The following is a 20,180-nucleotide window of genomic DNA, read 5'->3' as shown; positions in this document are numbered from 1 at the left end:
TCTCCGATTCGCATCGTGCGCGTCCCGCATCGATTATTGTGACACGTTAGCGCATTTGGCGCGCTTACCGGGGTACGCGATCTTCAAAGCAAACGCCGACGAAGCGAAATCCACGAGTGGCATCGATTTGTGCGGTCAGCGATCCTGTGGAAGCTTCCTCCGATCAACCGATTGGGACCAATCGTATTCCATTTCCGGATGACACTACACCCGTTATTGGTCAAGTAAGATAAAATCCGATATAATACGTAGAATTTGTGATTTGTCGATAGGTATTTACAATAGGCATCACAAGCCGTAGATGCGTCGTTAAAGTTGAACTGGCACGCTTCTCGATGGTGTTGAGCTTACACGTGTTTCTGACTACAGAATATTTCTTGAATTCCGAGAATCTTGGAAAACAATCTTAATCCGAGACTGAGTGAGATACAAGGTAGGCGGCATGTGAGAAAATTCTCGGAGATCGACATTTGACGCGAGGCTGTTTATTTTTATGTTATAATCCCGGGTAATATGATTTGCAACTAAATAAGCAGTGCAAGTAAAGGGAGAGACCGCAGACAGCTCGTTTGGTCTCCCGATTCTTAATTCTGCCTGTGAAAATGAACGGGAACATTGAGAAATCGGAGCTAATCTTCGTCACAGCAATAAAATAGAAACAGCGATATCGGGCGACTAAACAGTTTCGTAATCGTTGTCCTTTAGCGATAGCGTCCTTTCATCATGCGTGCGCGAAAGTGTGATTAAATTTTTCTGTCGTGAGATATAGATCCGATTATAAAGAATCATCAGGTATTCTTTGATTTTTGTTAGCGTTTCAAAACAACGGAAATGTAGCATTTTTTAACTCGAAGAAATAATGCGTCATCACATGATAAAGTGATACTACGTGTTTAGATGATTCTAAGTTTTTTTTTAATGAAACTTGAAATTGTGAATATGTTCTATCGCGAGGCATAAATACTTATTTCTAAAGATGTGAGGTATTTTTTTGTTTATTTTTATCCATTTTCTGTTTATAATTTTATTTGCATGTTAAAACAAATATTGCAATTATAATATATGAAAATTTTTTTAATATTAAATAATTAAATCACGAGAAATTGTGAATTTACAGTAATTTGATGTAGACCTAAGTAGGATTTTTCTTATCAGTTCTTAGTGACTAAGTACTTACAACCGCAAGATCCGTAACGTGATCTTATAGTCCTTTGTAATCACAGAGAAACGCTGAACTCTCTCTGATGAGTTTCTAAAATTATGACGCGAAACATTTGTCCGAATAAATCTTGCTTAACTCAAACTGGAAACATAATAAATTATAATAACGTAAAACATAATACATTATATGTTAAATTATTTTTCAGAAACCAATACTACTAATTATTTTTTGCTGTCGGCATTAAATCGTAGAAATGTCCAAACAAGAGAGAGGTTATGATATTGATGAACCCTCTACCTCTACCTCGTATCGTAAAAAACCATACGATAGAGGCTCAGAGTCGGTAAGTAACACATAATAAGGGAAAAAAATATTTGCCGCTTTTTAAATATCAAATTAAGAAAAAGAACCAAGAAATGAATATTATAGCTTAGGTTCAGTTCATAACTTAGGTTAACCGCAAGTTGAGCTAATCATGTCAAAAAAAATTTGTTTTATATGGAATAAATTCTTTTGTTTACTCTTGTAATTAAACTCTGGTTAAATTAAGTTGTGAAAGTTGGGCCTTACTGATATAATTTTTCCCTCTTACTCTTTAAATATCTAAAATTAACTATATTTTTTATTAATTTAATATATTTGTTTCAAATACTCTTCTATTTAAAATTTTTTTCTGATTAACTTGATGTGTATGATAAAGCATTTAGATTTTTAATGACATCTTATATATGTTTATCTGATGTATAGTATAATTATTCTTAATCTTTGATTATAAATGTTTGGTTTTGATTTTGACTCTAAAATATGAGTTTTAGTTTTAGCCAAAAATGATTGTAATGGCTTCAGTCCTTATAGAAATTGAAATTTATTGTATTTTGTCTTGCTAGAGTTTAAAGAAAGTCATATAAGTTTTATGAGAAGTTCAACAAAGAAATAATATTAAGCGGCAATGCCAGATGAGCATGTAAGTAGAGCACAACAAATTTGACATTGAACTGTATGTTTATAGTTTTTGTTGGTTTAAATTTGTTCATCTTGTCTTGCCGCCTGATTTTATTTCTTGCTAGAGTTTATGTATTTACAGTTATGGACAAAGAGGAGTTACAATACTTCTTTTAAATAAATAAATACTTAAATATGTTTTTAATAAATTAAACAATAAAAAGATATTTATTTTGAGATGTATATTATTGGCAGTTGCAAAAAAAATATATACTAAATAAGACATTGAAACAACGTTATTACAGTGATATTTTATAAAGTAATGTTTTCAAATATGTAGTTCTTATTGTATGCTGTATACAATTTATGTTGTATACAATGTTGTATACAATTTCGTTATGAAAAGTATTTGAGTAAAACATTAAGAAGTAATATTTTACATTGTAATTATAATGTTTAGGAATAGTATATTATAAAGTAACAATTTAAAAACATAATTATAATGTCAGTCACAAGTCATAATGTTAATAAAATCCATATAAAATCAATATTTTAACAGATTGATGTAGTATTTTTACTTATTTGGTATCAATAAAAATTTTCCAATAAGTTACTAGGTATTATATTATTTGTGAATATCAATTTAAATTTTAAGCATGCCTGGATTCTAGAAACAAAAGTATTTTTGACTATAAACTTTTGACTAAACTTGATTAAAGAAAAGTTTTGGTTTTGACCGAAATTGATTTAAGAACCAAAATTTGATTTTAATTTTAGAATCCAGTTTTGATTAGACGCTAACACACTTCTACTTTTTATATCTTGTAATTGAATATATATATATATATATATATTTTTTTTTACAGGAACGAGCACCATCAAGAGGAATTGTTAAAGTATGATTTGTTATATTATTTTTAATTTGAATATTATTTAAATATATTTTTTATTTGAAATATTTAAAACAGAGTTAGACAGTAAATAAATAAAATTTAAATAATAACGTTAAAAAGTTAATAACTTTTTACTTATTGTTAATTTTATTTTGCTTATAATTTTTTTTAAGTCAACATGTTATGTGGAGAAAAGAAACGAAACTACTTATAATTCCCCTATTTAATGATTTGAGCTGATATTCTTATATATTTTTATTTACATTTTTAAGTTCAAACTACATACTGATTAAATTTTCAGTCTTGAGGTCCAATTATAAGTTGAACATGAATAGTAAAATAATATTATTAAATCAACTTAATAATAATCCTAACATTTATTATAATAATACCAATAAGAATCTTTTTCTAGTAAAGTAAAAAATGACAATTTTTAAGTTATGGCAAATGAGCATTTTTAAAAATACAAACTGATGTAGAAAAATGTTGCAAATGGATTGCCAATTTAATTTGTGATATTTAATAATATTGATGCCGATAAGCATTTTTTTAAATACAACTAGATAAATGAAAAATATAACTTTAATTGAGGACTATAATTGGATATATAAGCTTATTTTGAGAATTTTATATTTATTAACACATTTAAATAAAATTTATAAGGACATAAATAGATACACCTTATTGTAACAGAAAATTAAGCAAGAAGATGATCCTCAACCGAGCACATCCCAATATGTACCAATGGAAATTAAAGAAGAAGAAAGTAAGTTTTTTGTGGAAGTCTATCGTAATCTTTTATCATTTAATTGTTCTTAATGGTTAATGTTATCATTAGCCTGTGTTGCGTGCATATATATATATATATATATATATATATATATATATATATAAAACAATTTAATTTAGTAGTCAAAGTTTTTAATAGTTTTTGTATAATGATTAAAGGTGAAATTAAAAGTGAGATTAAAAGTGAAAGTGGCTCGACAAAAGAGACACGTAGTCGACGTAAGCTGGAGCCTATTTTTGTTAGTAAACCAAGTACCTTAGTAACTAAAAAAGGTTAGTATAACATCTGGATGCAATATAAAGATGGTATGTAAGTGTTATAATTTGTACAGTGTTTCTACACAAGTGCTGCTTGTAATTACTAAGGTGTAGGAGATACGAAAAAAAAGTTTCAAGTAAAATTTACTTTGTTTTGAAAGGGATATTTTATGGTAGACATATATTTCTTTTAGCCGAGATACTCCTAAAAAAAAATTTTTTTTTTAATGGAATTCTAAAAAAAGTGATAAAAAATAAAGAATATTTTTTGGATCTCAGGAACATTTTTCATCTAAAAAAATATGTCTATTACAAGATGATCTTTTTAAAACAGTAAAATTTATCGCGATATATTTTTGTATCTTTTACGATTCAGCAATTATTTGAATGTCACTTATCTGGAGATATCAGTAAACCAATATAGCAAAAGATTTGTATATAACATGACCATTTTTACATTTGATTTATATCAATTTTTAGGTACATCTGGAGAACATACAATGCTGCAATCTAATCATTTCAAATTACCTACTGTACCAAATTGGCGTTTATATCAGTATCGGGTTGATTTCGAACCTGAAGAAATGCGTACATTTATTCGAAAAGGCATGCTTAAGTTGCATAAAGATAAAGTTGGACCATATATTTTTGACGGCACTGTCCTATATACAAGTACCCGTTTACCAGATGTAAATACATTAATATATTTCCTATTGCTGTACAAGCGCGTTAAAATGCGCGGCTGAGAATATTTAAGTATATTTGTGAAAAATTTCAGAAAATGGAATTTACATCAGTGAGACAATCCGATAATGTACCTGTCAATATTGTAATATGTTTCGTGGGACCATTGTCGCCAGAGGATCCACATTTTGTTGTAATTTTTAATATAATTATGAGGAAGTGTTTGGAATATTTGCGCTTACAACTGGTGGGCCGTGATTACTACGACGCTAATAATAAAGTTAGTAAAAAAATTAATGTTTTTTTCTTAATTTCAAATAAAATTAACGATTCTTATGATGATTGTCATTGTAGGTGATCATAAATCAATTTAGATTGGAATTGTGGCCAGGCTATATTACATCTATCAGACAATATGAAAATGATGTTCTACTGTGTGCAGAAATATCACATAAAGTTATGCGTCAAGAAACGCTGTTACATATATTAATAGATTGCCGCAGACGCAGTGATAACTATAAGGTAAGATGTCGCTCTTTATTTTGATATTTTTTGTATTTTTTGTGTTATTCCATACTCTATTTTAAAAAGTTATATAAAATATAATATAAATATATTAGATTTAACACATAAGAGAAAGTTTTAAACATAAAATAGAATATTAAATTTTTTCTAGTTAAAAAATTTTTTTGTATATACATATATTTGATGAATTTTTAAAAATTCAAATTGATACAAAATTTTTTGTTTAAAAATATTACAAATTATATGTTAATATATTATTTTACATGTTTATTCTAAAAATAATCTATACATTTTTAGGCTGAATTCTCTAGTTATGTTCTTGGAATTATGGTTCTTACGGACTACAATAATTATACGTACAAAATCGAAGATGTAGACTTTGAAACATGTCCTGCTTCCACTTTTCCCATGAAAAATGGTGAACATATATCTTATCAAGAATACTATAGAAAAAAATATAAAATAGAAATTACTAATCCTACGCAACCAATGTTGGTTACGAAGACCAAACGTAAAGGAAATGCAGGACAAGAACTAGTGTACCTAGTCCCAGAATTATGTCGTGCTACAGGTATATCTTGTATTTAATAAATGTTTTTTTTATTCTAAATAAATAAATATTACATGTAAACATCTGATCTTGTACATGTAACTTATGTTTTCTATATAATAAATTTTTGTGTGTAGATAAATTCTGTATTAATAAAATTTTTCTTATAGGTTTGACTGAGAGTATGAAAGAAAATTTCCACCTTATGAAAGCTTTAGCTCATCATACTTGTATTGCACCTGCATCCCGTATTGAAAAACTTATGAGATTTAATCATAGACTTCGTGGAGAACCAAAAGTCATTCAAGAATTGCAGGACTGGAATATGACATTGGAACGAAATCTTGTGGAGATTCCTGGTCGGGTATTGCCTAATATTCCACTTTCGGTTGCTAATGGCACCATTAATAAAGGACAACAACATGGTAATTTTAATCAAAGAGGAGATTGGTCACGGGATATGCAGAGAGCATATTTATTGCATTCTAAGGAGTTAAGAAACTGGATAGTAATCACAAGTTCTCGAAGTGAAGGAATGACATGGGTAAATTTCATTAAATGAATATAAATATATGGAATAAAATATATCAATGAAATTGTGGACATATATTAACAAATGTATGTTTTTTTTTTTAATTTAAAACATTTTAAATCTAAAATTTTGCAGGAGTTTGTAAAAATGATAAAAAACGTGTCGCGAAGTATATCATTCAGAGTCGAGGACCCGCATATCGAATCTTTATACGATGATAAAGCAAGCGCATATACTGAGAAGCTTGAAACAATTCTTAGTAAATACGCTCCAGATTTAATATTCTGCGTAGTGAGCAATTCTCGGACTGATCGTTACGCAGCTATTAAGAAAAAATGTTGTTTAGATAGACCTGTACCATCACAAGTTTTTCTACAAAAAAATTTAAATGGAAGAAATACAATGAGTATTGCTACAAAAGTAGCAATTCAAATGAATTGTAAATTGGGTGGCGCTCCTTGGACGATCGACAATGATTTAAAGGGATTGATGACTATTGGTTTTGACGTGTGCCGTGATTCAAGAACGACGAGCAAAGATTTTTGTAAGTATCCTTTAGTGTCAATATGCTTGTTTTTATATTTTAACAATTATAGTATCTTATTTTAATTCTTATTTTTACATGTTTTTTAAATTAAAGTTAAATTGTATAATATTTTAATCATGAGTATTAAATGGCAAATTAAATAATTCTTGATTTGTAATTTTAGTGGCTATGGTAGCAACTGTAGATCAAAGACTGACGCGATATTTCAGCTCCATTAGTTTATATAGTAGCAGTGAAGATCTTGCAGATCAACTCTGTGTAAATTTATCCAAAGCTGTGATGGCGTATCGCTCCTATAATAAAGCCTTACCTATGCACCTTGTTATCTATCGTGATGGTGTCAGTGAAGGTCAGGTTCGTCAGGTTTACGAAACTGAAGTGGAAAGGCTGAAAAAGAAGCTTGAGGAAATGTATTATGGTCCTAATTTTAAAATGATCTTTATCATCGTGACGAAAAAAATTAACGTTCGACTTTTCAAATATAAAAATAATCCACCGATTGGTACAGTTGTCGACGATGTTATAACGAATCCGCTTAGATACGACTTTTATCTTGTATCACAACAGGTTAGACAGGGTACAATTTCACCAACGTCATATAACGTTATCTACGATAATACGGGTTTAGATGCTGACACGATTCAAACTCTTACTTTTAAGTTAACTCATATATACTATAATTGCTCAAGTACTGTTCGTGTACCAGCGCCATGCCATTACGCAAAGAAGTTATCGTTCTTAGTGGGACGATTTCTTCATCGGCCCCCAAGTTCACAGCTGGAAAATCGATTGTTTTTCTTATAACAAAAACAATTAAACTTTTCATGACTTATTTTTTTTCAGGTATGTACTTCTTATATAATCTAACGTAGGAAGTTTTTCAGAAAATATGGATACGTTATTTGTTAATATTGTAATTATTTACTAAATTGTACACTTCCAAAAATGCACGATTTAGTAAATAATAAACTTTAGCATACCAAACAAATTTTTATTCAATTTTCGATATATTGTGTGCGAAATATTTTGTGAGAACATCTTTAAATATGATATATGTATATCTACAATTTAAATTAAGAAAATGTTACTTGTGTTCATTCATGTCTATATTTTTATAATTTGTATTTTCTTAGGAAAATATAAGTTTATTGTATTATGAGCTACTCCAAAGAAGTATTAACAGCACTAGAGAAAGAAAAATTAATCTAAATATAATATAGAATATAGTAATGCGATTTAAGTTGCAGTTTTTTTAAGTTTTTATTTTATGGTTTGAAATAGAATGGAAATTTTCTTCAAATCTGTAGTATGATTTTATAAAACGCGCATTTTCATAAATAATTTAAAACATGATATAGTTTATTATAGTTTATCAGTATAATAGCTTATGATAAAAATGATCAAAGATTTCAATATTCATTCAAAAATTTATTGTATTCAAATGTTGTGAGTAACTTTTAAATTAATTGCATACATATGATAGTTGTCAAATATTTTTTACGATTTTTAAAACTATACATATATAATTTAAAATAATCAAACAACGATAATTTTGTAAAAGTAGTTTTAGAGAAAATTCTAGAGTTTGATTTGAATATTTCATTTAGTTTTGTAGAGTAATATTCACTTATCAATAATATTGGCTATTCTAAAACAGACCACTAATATTAATAAACAATTAAGATATATTTGTGTTAAAAAATTACTTCAATGTTTCATGTTTTTATTATTGATTTAGTTTTTTTATCATTGATTTAATAAGATTGTTGTAAACTCAATACAAACTATTTTACTGTGTAAAAGAATATTTCAATGTGCGAACATACACAAATATGTTCATATGTGATCAATGTGCACAAATGTGTACATTGATTCAAATGATAAATGCCAATATAAAAGTTTAAGCGGTTAATATATAACACAATTATATCAATTGTATGTTTTATGTAAAAGCGTATTGAAGAAAAAATTGTTTCTTCTAATTTGTTCTTCTATTGATATAAACTGGACATTCCTTATTAAATAAAAAGTATTAAATAATCATTAATTTTAATAGACTAAAAGATTAATTCTTTTTGCTGTTACCTTGATAAAAATTTCTAGGAAATAAATTTTTCTCGTAAACTGTTCACTTTTTTCACAGATAAAAATTATTAATTTAATTATAATAAAGTATTAATTTTTTAATCAACCACAAGTCTATAATCATGTATCATTTAGATTGTAATATAAATGGTTTCTATAAAAATTTTTTTTTATTAAAATTTAATATGCAATTTCTCTACTCGTTTATGAATTTTTGCGTTTCGATTATGTTTAACATGAATACATCTTTTGTTCTCGAGAAGAGAATGTGTGATGTGTTTAGAAGGTTATATAAAATTAGATTAGAGAAATAGAGGCGCATGGACACGGAATCATGGAATTTGAAGAATTTGCGAGTCTTCAGTTGGATAAACCGTTACCTGATGTGAGAGTATGTAATATTTATTAACGTTTTTATTCGTCCGTTTTCACTTGCGTGTGTATAAATTTCACCGAAAAAAACTTGTCAGCATTTGAGAACTTTTCTCTGATATTAATGCTAAACATCAATGCGATTCAATTTCACGCCTCGTCGAGCTCATTTAAATATCCTTTCTTAGAATGAAGCACAGTTGCGAAAGCACTTATTGGATGTTAGCTTGGAAAAAAGACCTATAGACAGGGCGCTCCATATCCTTCTGTAAGTAAATTACGCGCTTTAAATTTCGATATAATCAAACAAAATTCATTGTGAAAATAATCTGTCATTAATTTAAAAGTGGCTCTTATGAAATATTATTTTCTTTAAATTGTTCTTGCCATTATCGTCTTTCCCAGTGTCAGGTTCTGTATAAATATTTAAAATTGAAAGGTTTCCTACAAAAATCTAAATCTAAGAAGTTAAATTTTAAGGCAACAAAAACTTCAAACTGTTTATGGTATAAATATGATAATTTTTTTCTAAACATAATGTAAAAATAAAACTATAGATAGAGCTTTAATTATTACTTAATTATATTTTAAGAAAAAAATTAAAATTTGATTTTGTGGAAAATCCTTCAATTATTGATTGCTAATGCCCGATTTTTAACAATTTAGTTTAATTAACCATCCAGTGATCCTAAAAATTAAGCTTTTAATGCTTTCGAACTTATATATGAGAAGCAGTTTTATGTAGATTGCTTCAATGAGAATCGACTTGTTAAATTTACCTTGATCGGAAATGCGTAATTTGCCTCCGATTGCCGAAACAAGGTCGGTATAGCATTAATTAAATCTCGCAGACATAAGCATGTTTCCAAGGTAGCGGATATTCTCTAATGTAATAGTGTACGTGATAAATCTATTGTTTATCTGGCAATCGTCAAGGCCCAGTTCCACTATAATTTAACCATGTCTAATAGATAAATTTGTTTTATATAAGATAAATTCGCCTTTGAATTGGACAATATTAATTAAACTCTCGTTAAGTCGTGGAATTGTGCCTAAATCTGTCGAATTCATAATTGAAAAGTAATTTAAATCTTTAATTTATGAATTTATAAATTAGTTTTTTCACAATTTTATATAGTTTTACAAATTTTTATTGTGCAAATCGATAAAAAATATATACCTTGTATACATTATTTATATAAATTTAAATATATATTATAGTAACAAAAAAAAAAGTACGAGATTGTGTCAGCAGAAATAACTTGAATTTCGCATCCAGCACGAACAAATGCGTTTCTTCCCTAGTTTTTAAAGAAAATCAGTTCAATTGTAATTGAATTTTGAATTTAAAAAAACTCGTTCTTCTCATGCACTGTAAGCAATTTATAAATTAGCCGTTGACGATGATGGCGAGACGATAATCCTTTCATTCGGAGTATCCCAATTCTTCTCCCTTTCCCTCCTCCTCCGCTCCGGTTCGCATTCGGGGAATACTCGATCGATTTGTGCGTAGATTCTTTTCCCCCGATGCATCCGTCGGTCGGGGCCAACGCATCGGATTGCTGGGTGACGTGATCGTTAAATCATCTTTTGTACCGCGCGGAGAGTAATGCGGGATCTACAATGGCAGCAGGAGTAATGGAGTAGGAGTAAGAAGTAAGAAATATAAAATGAGATTGCCCATTTCGTTTACTCCCGGTTTTTAATTGGTCAATTGTTACTCTTACTCCTTACTCCATCACTCCTGCTGCCATTGTAGACCCCGCATAACAGCGGATTACGCAACACAGCGCCCTCGACTAGCTGTGTGTTCATCACTACGACGATGCGTCACACGGCGACGTGCGTGTATCTATCGCGGCGCCTAGTTAGTACGTGGACCGCGTTTGCGTCGGTTCGTCATCTGCGTCGTCGTCAGAGCACTTCGACGCGCGCGCGCAATCGCGTAATACTGGTGTAGTAGATACGCACAGCCGCGAGAACCGGACGTGATCGATAGCCGCCATTCAGTTGTCATTCACGTTTTCGCGCGTGGTCACGCGTAATGTCGTGGGACCGCGTATGCGCGTGCCGTTCACGTAAAGTGTTCCTACCAGGCCGCGATTGATCAATCACCGCCACCGTACTCGCGATAAGTTGATGAGTAAGATGCGCCTCGAAAATGCTGCAAGAGGGAGATGAAACCCCGTGCGAGATCGCGCTCGATCCGTGAGTACCCGGCGATTGCGTTCTTGTTTTTTTCCTTCTCTCTCTCTCTCCCCCTCCCCCTCCCCTTTTCTACATGCGTGTCCGTGTCCTCTCCGTCGCACGTTCACGACGTGTTGCTCCTGAGAATCTAAGATCAGATCAGATCAGATCGAGCGAGAATTCACCCTCTTGTCGGAAGTCAAGTTTGTTACCCTTGTCTCGCGCACGCTTTCTCCCCTCCCTCTAAAAATAGCGACGCGATCTTTCAAGGAGCGCGCTGTCCTGCTGTAATTTAGGCACGCTAATTATAGTCCTTTTAAAAACGACATTCCTCGCGCGAGCGTCGTGAGCAATGTCAGGATTGCCAGAGGTTCGCCCTTCGTGCATTTAGGTTAACTTCACGCGCGTCGCGCAATGGTTCCCTGTACATTTTTGTTTGTTACGGGTTTGTTTTTCTTTTTTTTTATTATTGCTGGATCGCAACTAAAGCTTCCTTCCGTTTTAACTGAATTTCAAATGTACCCCTATTTCATCTTTGAGTACAGAGTGCACCCTAGTTTAGCAGAACAAAAAATCTAGTCTTGGCAAACGTGCACAAACGTGTTAGACAAGTCGAATTGAAAGGCCAAGTCAGTCAAATATGTTATGTAAGTTTTATTAAAAGTTTGAATTGTGTGCGCAGACATGTTTACGTCTGTCGAACTGGTCTATTGCTAATACTTCTTGTTTCTCTTTGAGATGGACAAATAATTTACCAAATTCCATGATCAATTCAACTTCTGTCAGGATGTTTGGAATTGAACTCGTAAACGACTGAATGATGCAATTTTGACACTGTTTTCCCTTCTTTTGTTAATTTAGATACACATAATAGATCTAACAAATCTAAAAAAAAGAAACAATTTACATATGTAGTTTGATGCTTCTTACTATATATATCTATACATAAGTTTACATATATGTACTTTTTAAACTATATTTTTAAGTATATGTATTCTTTATTGTTGATTGTTTAATTCTTATTACTGCAAAAACTTATAAACTTATGCAATTGTTCGTTAGTAACTGAACTTAAGAAATTAACCTTTGCTCTATATTTTTACATAGTTACATTGAGAACGAATAAAATTCGCTTAGTGTCTAATGTCTATTATAATTTTATTTTAAATAAACATCAAATTATTTTGTTATCAATAGCTTTTTTTAAGTTCTCAAGTTGCTGATTTAATTGTTTATTAAATAAGTAGGTTTATTTTAAATTACAAGCATTACAAAGTATTACAAAGCATATGAAGCATTACAAAGCATTACTAGCAGCTACAGAGCATAAAAGCATTTTTTTTCACATACAAAAATACAAACTACTACATTTTATAATAATAGAATGTATATATAGTTTTTAATGCAAAAAAACAGCTGAAAATAACTGATTTGTAATCATTGATTATGTAATGTATCAACTATATATTCAAGACAATAATTTTATATATATTCTTATATAAATTGAGAGTGATTGAGTATCGCAAAAACTACAACAATTAATAATATTGGTATGTTATTTGAAAAAAGAACATTTTTTTTCTTTTTAGGAAGGGAGATGAGCTTCAGAAGCTTAGTGTTATACAAAGTCTACCAAGTCTTCTTGCCACTGATTCGCAATCATGTATGTCTCGAGTGGTACCTAAGATGCAGCAGTCTTTGGCTACTGCATCAACTGAGTTTCACATAGCAGCGTCGTCCACATTCAAAACAATTTTAGAGCAGAAGCTTGTCAGCCATAATGTTTTTAGTCAGACATTCCTTCAAAGTATATTAAATTCCCTAGAGAGTCGTGACCCAGGTGAACACATTTAAATTCTTAATAAAAATAATTGTTACTTTTTGGAATACAATACTTTATAATTGACCTTCAATACACTGAATTAACTCTGATTGTACACCATTTTTTAAATGTTTATTATATATGTTCAATGTTGAAGTTATCTGTCATGCATGGTTGGAGACTTTACTGGATGTGATAGAATTACTGCCGGTAGAAGTCATAAGAGCACAGGTAAAAGCAAAAAAATTAATGTATTTAATATTTTATTTAGAAAGTATTTTATTTAAAAACTTTTATTTAGTGTACATATAAAAAACAATCTATAAAAAAACAAAAATAAAATTAATGTTAAATTAAAAAAAATATGTATACTGTAAATGTAATAAAGTATAGCACTCTTTTGGATGAATGATAACAATGGAACATTCTCACATACAGATTCTTCCATTGACTATAAGTAAAGGGCAATTGTCACAATCGATTTACTCCAGGATAACATGCAGCAGGTTATTGGGGAAGATTTGTACACGATTCGATTCTTCTATGTGAGTACATTCGAATTTATTTATTAATTTTTATCTAGAAAAAGTCTTAATGTATCTAATAAAAGAACTAAAAATATTTACCATACAATTTTGTTTATTATATTTTTATGATATAAAAATAAATATTAAGTTCTACAAAAATAAAAATAATTTATAATTTAGGCATTCTATTTAATAATTATTTTAAAAATTGTTATTATAGGATACAGAAGGAAGTTCTACCAACAGTGCACTCCCTTTGTCAGGATGTAAGTAGCGAAGTACGAGCCAGTATCTGTTTGCAGTTGCGTTTTGTTGCGGAAGGTCTAGGTGCTGAGTCTGTAAAAGCTGCTTTGCTACCTTCACTTGTAGAATTAGCAAATGATGAAGAGAGCAGTGTAAGATACGCCACTGTACAGACAATAGTATATTTACTACCTCATCTTCAGGAAGGTGAGTAATTATATATTATAGAGCTATTTTAGATTAGATTTTAATAGGATAAAAATTGCGCAGACATTCAGAGAGAGGAGAGGGGGGGGGGTGGTTTTGTAAATAAAATAAAAAAATTAACTCAAACATTTTATTTACAGATACAATAAAAAATATAATAGCCCCACTTGTTAAGAAGCTATGTGAAAATGCAGCTAAATCGGAAGATAATGTGATATGTGTAATAGCGCAAGAATTTGGAAAACTTATACTTGGCCTAGAAAGTAAGAAGCATTATAATCTTTTATATTTATAACAGCATATTTGATAATAAATAAATTATATATGATAAATTAATTTCAGAATGTTTATCAATGCCAGAGAAAACATGGTTCATAAAATATTATCAACAACTTGCACAAATGGGAATACCATCGCTGAAAAAAGAGAAACCACTTTTCACGTTTGTGAGTGTATATTATAAATTATAAATTAAATATGTGGAATATATGTATTAAATCTTTGTTTATTGCGATACATATTAATGTACAATATATAATATATATCTTAAAAATAATTTATAAATTTATCTATAAATTATATACCTAATTGACCTAGAAAGATTCTTTAAGACTTCTGGTCTCTCACTACAGCCGTATTTAATTTGCAACGTCAAAGGCGAGAAATAATACGTTGACAATCTAATTTTTGCATTTGTGCCATGTCGTAATTATTTATTGTATCCTGGTGTTGTAATTTGTGACGTATTTATGAAATCCTCAAAATGCTAGCAACTAACTGCTAGCAATAAGAATATTAATTATAACAACTATTATACATGAAGATTTTTTCTTTTTATGATAGGCAAAAATCGGCTTTGTATTACATTTAGTTTACGATTATGTATTTATTGACTATCAAGGAAAAAGGATGGCATTTTTCATATTTTAGAAGTGTATTAAAGTGAGGTTATTTGTTATTTTATTCAAATTTATTTTTATTTACAAATGTACACAAGCGCAAAAATTAGATAGCCAACTTGTCATTTCTAGTCTCTGTTGTCACAAATTCAATATGGCTGTGATGAGGGGTCAGAACCCTTAATTTAATATTTTAATTTTATAGATTAGCAGCAATCCTACACAAGATGAAAGATATGTTGAATGTAGAAAGCACTGTGCATTTAATTTGCCAGCAATGTTTATTTTTGTATCAAACTCTCCACAAGATGTAGATGCGATACTTATAACATTTGATGCATTGACAAGTGATCATTATTATATGGTTCGGAAAACCGTTGCATGTGGGATTCATGAGGTAAAATTAAATCTTATCCCTATTAAGTTGCAATAACGTTCATGTATATAATAAAACAATTATTTGTAGGTAGCAAAAGTTCTAGGATCAAGAGGTGCACGAATAAAAGGAAATTTCATAAAATTGCTAAAAGATGATTCCGAGGAAGTGCTTCAAGATTTAATTCCTCATTTAGGATTAACGCTAGAATGTTTGGCCGAAAGTCAAACTATCGGAACAGATAGAATGGTAATTTAATTTTTTTAAATATAGTTTGTATCATAATTTAAAATAATTCTTAAAATAATATATTTATTGCAGGATTCTTCTTTAATGGAAATAGGTAAAGCTCTTTTAAAATGTGAGGCTGAAATTGCAGGCACGCACAATTGGAGATTGGCATCATTAATGCATGCGCAGCTAGAGATTTTACCCAAATGTTTTTCTAGTGATTTTATATATTCATACTTTGTTCCAATGACTTTCTCCAGAATTTTACATGCGGTAAGTCTAACATTTTTGTTCTCTTTTAAATTTGTACATTTTGGTTAAATATGTAAATTTAATTCTGAAATTTCAGCGACCAATACCGGTACGTCTTGCTGCAGGAACACTTTTTCTTCTTTTTCTACGATACAATACGAAATCTATACAAAGGGCAGAACTGCGTAGTAGAATCTTTACAGATTTAGCTAATAATCCTGATTGTTACGTGAGAATGATGTTTGTTCGTATGATGGTCGAAGCGCTAGAAATCTTTTCTTCTACATATTTTAAGGAATATTTTTTCAATGTTTTATTGAATCTGGCTGAAGATCCTGTAGCTAATATAAGAATGAAAGTAGTATCTTTATTGCCACAACTTAAAAACCAATTATGGATGCCTACCGACAAAAAATTACTAACATCATTAGAGTCGGTTGTGAGACATCTAGTAAACAATGAAAAAGATAGAGACGTACTATTTATTTTAAAAAACGTTACACAGAAGTTAGACAAAATGGATGTCAAATGTGAAGGTCAAAGTGTAAGTAATTTAAGAATATATAAGTTATACTTATATTATTTCTCTGAATATCATTTTTCTGTAGTTAACAACAAAGCTTACCAGACAAGATGTGGAGGACGCCAAAAAGTTAGAAGAAGAAAAGAAGTTGTCTAATATAGGTGCAGGAAAGGCAGCAAGTGGAAATGTAAAGAAAGGTATTATTAAGTATATTTTTTTAGTGATATTTTATGGCTGTTTAGCGTTTGAACAATATTAAGTAAAAACATTTATAGATAATTTTTTAATTTATCTACGAAATATGTGACCATGCTTACACAAATATTATGTTATTAATTCTAGTTTACATAATTTGTTTTGATCGCAAAATGTATTTTAATTGATTATAATTTATATTTCATTATTCAGTAGCATAGTTAAAATTTTTAAGTTTTTATGGATAATTAAAAATTGTAAATTTTAACGATAGTATTAATTATTAAAAAGAAATGAATCTTTGCTGAGAATTTGAATAATATTTGTTTAGGTTGGACAAGAGCAGGAACTGATGGTTCTACAAGAGGATTGTAAGTTTAATTTTAATTATATATAGTAATTTATTAAATATTAATGTAGAAACTTATTATATCTTTGCATATTATTATTATTATGATTATGATTATTATTATCTATTAAAACTATATAAATTTTTATTTCAGATCACAGCCAAAAGGTGAGCATTTAATGCAGAATAAAGGAGCAATGCATGAAACAAAATCGGTATTAATTAAATGTAAGCAACTCATATTATTTAATAATAACAGAAGTTGAGAAGCGGAAATTTGTATCCAAGTAATCCTGTCACCTGTCTTGCAAGCCCGAACAATTTTCCGAGCATTTTTTCAAAGTACAAAATTTCAATTTGTTTTAGCGATTGAAAAAAGTAATTAGCTAAACGGATTTTAATAAATACGAGTCAAAACTTAGCTGAATAAGAAAAAAATTAATAAAATTAATTGTAATACCTATTAATAATTATCTGAAATAATCGTATTTTGCAGATGGAACTACATCTTCACGCCAAGTAATCGAAAGCTTAAAAACGAGGTAAGGAGAATTTAACTTTAAAAAGAAATGTAATTTTAAAGAATATAAAATTAATGCATGTTTGAAGTTAACATTATTAGTTTTAGGCATTTAAATTTTACGATTAACAAATATTATATGGATAACTAAATATACTTTAATTATATTACTTGTTATTTAAAAACTTTTTTACTAATATGTACTAATATATACTAAAATGAATTAGTCAAATTGTAAGTTACGTCTGCTTTGTATCTAACAGAATCCAACTAACACAACCTTGGGAGAAAGTGGGACATTTCAACTCTCATACTAATACATCGCATTTTAATTTTGTGAATGGATCATCTAATGATTATATTACGCCTAAACCGCAATGTAGCTGCTCCAAGTTAGCAGTCTTCCAAGCTCTCTTGACATTGCCGGATGCTTGTGAACAAGAGTATGAAAGTGACTCCTATTGCCATTCGTATTACGATACTGACAACGATCACTTGATGTTTAGAAAACAATCAGTCCAAGCGAACGAATATAGTCCTTCCACTTTTACCAAATCTTTTTTCCTGTCGCTTGTAAAAGAAAATAAGCAAGAGACGCAACAACATCCTCCACTAACACGAGATTATTCACATGAATTTTCTACTAACATTGGCGACAAGGATAGAGCGCCGAATTTCGCCGCTTTAAGAGCATTAACAAACGCAGCTCATTATAATTCTTGTTGGGCTTTTAGCTCCATGCCGGAAATATCCGTGATGCAGTCAGATGAATTCTTGGTAGACGCTGGTATCAGGATGCCCACCTCCGAATTCTCCGTTTCTCAAAGTTCATCAAAAATTCCGCATTTACAAGATTTTATTGCCGCAAGGAGGCAAGTAAATACTACGATTCGGTCTAGACGAAGCAGCATGAGTTTTGATAAGGGGAAGTTTAAGAGACATTCCTCTGTCGAAGATTCCTCGTATGAAGATTGTATGAAACGTAGGAGCGAGAGTGACTCGTCGAGGATTACTTCAATTTCAATAGATTATGAAGAGGGCTTGCGACAACGTAACATGATGAAGGAAAACTTGAGTGATCAACACTTGTCTAAAACTGATGTGAGGACTAAAAGATATTCCGCTCCGCATGGAAGAACTAGATTCGGGTGGGACGCTAACCAAGAGAGATCTCTAGATGAGAAATATAAGAGAAATTCTTTGATACTGGATAAAGACAAGTTAAAGTTCACTAACTCTAAATGCACGCTTGATCGAACTAAACGTCATTCCACGAATTTTAGTTTGAAGCTTACGGATACTAAGGAAACAAAGCAGCAAATCGTGAAACGTCACAGTTTGGAGGATCCTACAGTACGTCGTACTATAAAAGGATATTTCTCAACATTAGACGTGAATCATAATCAGGGTCTTAGCAAAATTCCCTTGAGAAACGTTGAATCTCGTAGCAGAACCGCACCTGCCACCAGAGCATCTAGCCCTGTACACGTAGAATCGCGATTAAGATTTAATATTGAGAACTGTGATGATTCTCGAAGTTCTGCTAATGACAGACACTTGAATAGATTTAGTTCAAGTGACGAAGAGGTCGACAAATTATGTAGGATGTTATTACATTCTCAAACGGCACAAAGTAGTACAGGAATAACACCAAGAAATAGGGAGAGATATCCTGTTCACTTGTTAATGAAAAAATTATAAAATGTTTAATTCTGTTACGTTTCACATACTTTCTACAATTCTTCCACAACTGCATTTAGCGATTATAAAAAATGAGCTTTATGCATAGTTGCATGCGATGTATGCAACTATAAATTTAATTAAGAGGTCTAAATGAGAGGTCTAAGCCGATAGAAGACTACGTAACATGTTCTTTCAAGTGTCTTTGTTTAAGTAAAGCTTGTGATGTAGTGTACAAAAAAAATTTTTTTATTAGCAAAATTTTATCTCGCGCAACGAATTTTGCAGTAAATATTGTATGGCATTGTAATTAAGTGTATAATGTTTAATATTCAATGCCGATAACATGATAGAGCCTCATCTATTTTATTTACTTTTAAACTATATTGTACAGTGTGTATGCATTGCTAATATTTTGGTTAAATTTAAAATCACATATCTTAACACAGAATATTATTAATAATTTGTTACGAGATATAAGATTAAAAAATCAAATCTTGTAAGCAAGTTATTTAAAAAAACTTGACATAAGAATTGTTTTGAGAATACAAATTTTTATTATATATTAACGTTAATTAAATTTTGCCTGTACGGCTTTACATGAATTATTAATGTATCAATTTTTAACATTGATTATGTTAAATAGAAAGCAGCTTTTAAATTATAAAATTTTTTAATACAATTAATTCTTACTCTTAGTTTACGTCAAATCTAATTGTAAAAAATTATTGACATCAAAAGAAAAAGGAGCAGTCACTTTAGGCGAAAATGTCACAGTATTGTATATACATCATAACATTCGGACTTTAGCACACCTGCACGTAGTTAAT

At 30.0% G+C, this 20,180-nt stretch overlaps 2 protein-coding genes across 12 annotated transcripts; both read left to right on the top strand.

Annotated features, from left to right (window-relative positions):
- Positions 1 to 38: 38 nt before the first annotated feature.
- LOC105827883 (piwi-like protein Siwi) lies at positions 39 to 8,182 on the top strand. Of its 8 annotated transcripts, none has more exons than XM_036290045.1 (13): positions 39 to 224; positions 370 to 433; positions 1,368 to 1,505; positions 2,971 to 3,000; positions 3,691 to 3,763; positions 3,946 to 4,059; positions 4,525 to 4,733; positions 4,823 to 5,008; positions 5,083 to 5,250; positions 5,551 to 5,824; positions 5,974 to 6,347; positions 6,471 to 6,879; positions 7,046 to 7,686. In XM_036290045.1, exons 3-13 carry the CDS (start codon positions 1,416 to 1,418, stop codon positions 7,684 to 7,686), a joined length of 2,568 nt encoding a protein of 855 aa, XP_036145938.1. In that variant the 5' UTR covers positions 39 to 224; positions 370 to 433; positions 1,368 to 1,415. The 8 variants fall into 8 exon arrangements, with proteins under 8 accessions (XP_036145938.1, XP_036145935.1, XP_036145936.1 ...); XM_036290042.1 differs by having other exon boundaries at positions 302 to 433; XM_036290043.1 differs by having other exon boundaries at positions 296 to 433.
- Positions 8,183 to 11,409: 3,227 nt separating this feature from the next.
- Positions 11,410 to 19,594, top strand: LOC105827884 (serine/threonine-protein phosphatase 4 regulatory subunit 4). 4 transcript variants are annotated; one of them, XM_012666081.2, is made up of 16 exons: positions 11,410 to 11,547; positions 13,116 to 13,366; positions 13,506 to 13,579; positions 13,787 to 13,893; positions 14,096 to 14,325; positions 14,466 to 14,588; positions 14,668 to 14,771; positions 15,430 to 15,621; positions 15,691 to 15,849; positions 15,922 to 16,104; positions 16,181 to 16,627; positions 16,692 to 16,803; positions 17,133 to 17,172; positions 17,305 to 17,318; positions 17,647 to 17,692; positions 18,405 to 19,594. In XM_012666081.2, the coding sequence occupies exons 1-16, from the start codon at positions 11,501 to 11,503 to the stop codon at positions 19,369 to 19,371; spliced, it is 3,096 nt and encodes a 1,031-aa protein (XP_012521535.1). In that variant the 5' UTR covers positions 11,410 to 11,500; the 3' UTR covers positions 19,372 to 19,594. The 4 variants fall into 4 exon arrangements, with proteins under 4 accessions (XP_012521535.1, XP_012521533.1, XP_012521534.1 ...); XM_012666079.2 differs by having other exon boundaries at positions 17,934 to 19,594; XM_012666080.2 differs by having other exon boundaries at positions 17,305 to 17,378.
- The last annotated feature ends 586 nt before the right edge of the window (positions 19,595 to 20,180 follow it).

This window comes from Monomorium pharaonis, chromosome 7 (genome assembly GCF_013373865.1).
Source record: "Monomorium pharaonis isolate MP-MQ-018 chromosome 7, ASM1337386v2, whole genome shotgun sequence".
In the NCBI taxonomy this organism is placed as follows: domain Eukaryota; kingdom Metazoa; phylum Arthropoda; class Insecta; order Hymenoptera; family Formicidae; genus Monomorium; species Monomorium pharaonis.
This window is presented reverse-complemented; position numbering and strand designations above follow the sequence as displayed.

Bases quoted from the DNA above. Each gene is read 5' to 3' on its own strand.
- LOC105827884 (XM_012666078.2), top strand. From the start codon at position 11,501: ATGCTGCAAGAGGGAGATGAAACCCCGTGCGAGATCGCGCTCGATCC. The intron at 14,326-14,465 runs GTGAGTAATTAT...TTTTATTTACAG, and splicing joins ACTACCTCATCTTCAGGAAG to ATACAATAAAAAATATAATA. The intron at 14,589-14,667 runs GTAAGAAGCATT...AATTAATTTCAG, and splicing joins ACTTATACTTGGCCTAGAAA to AATGTTTATCAATGCCAGAG.
- LOC105827883 (XM_036290046.1), top strand. From the start codon at position 1,416: ATGTCCAAACAAGAGAGAGGTTATGATATTGATGAACCCTCTACCTCT. The intron at 3,001-3,690 runs GTATGATTTGTT...TTATTGTAACAG, and splicing joins CATCAAGAGGAATTGTTAAA to AAAATTAAGCAAGAAGATGA. The intron at 3,764-3,945 runs GTAAGTTTTTTG...TAATGATTAAAG, and splicing joins GGAAATTAAAGAAGAAGAAA to GTGAAATTAAAAGTGAGATT.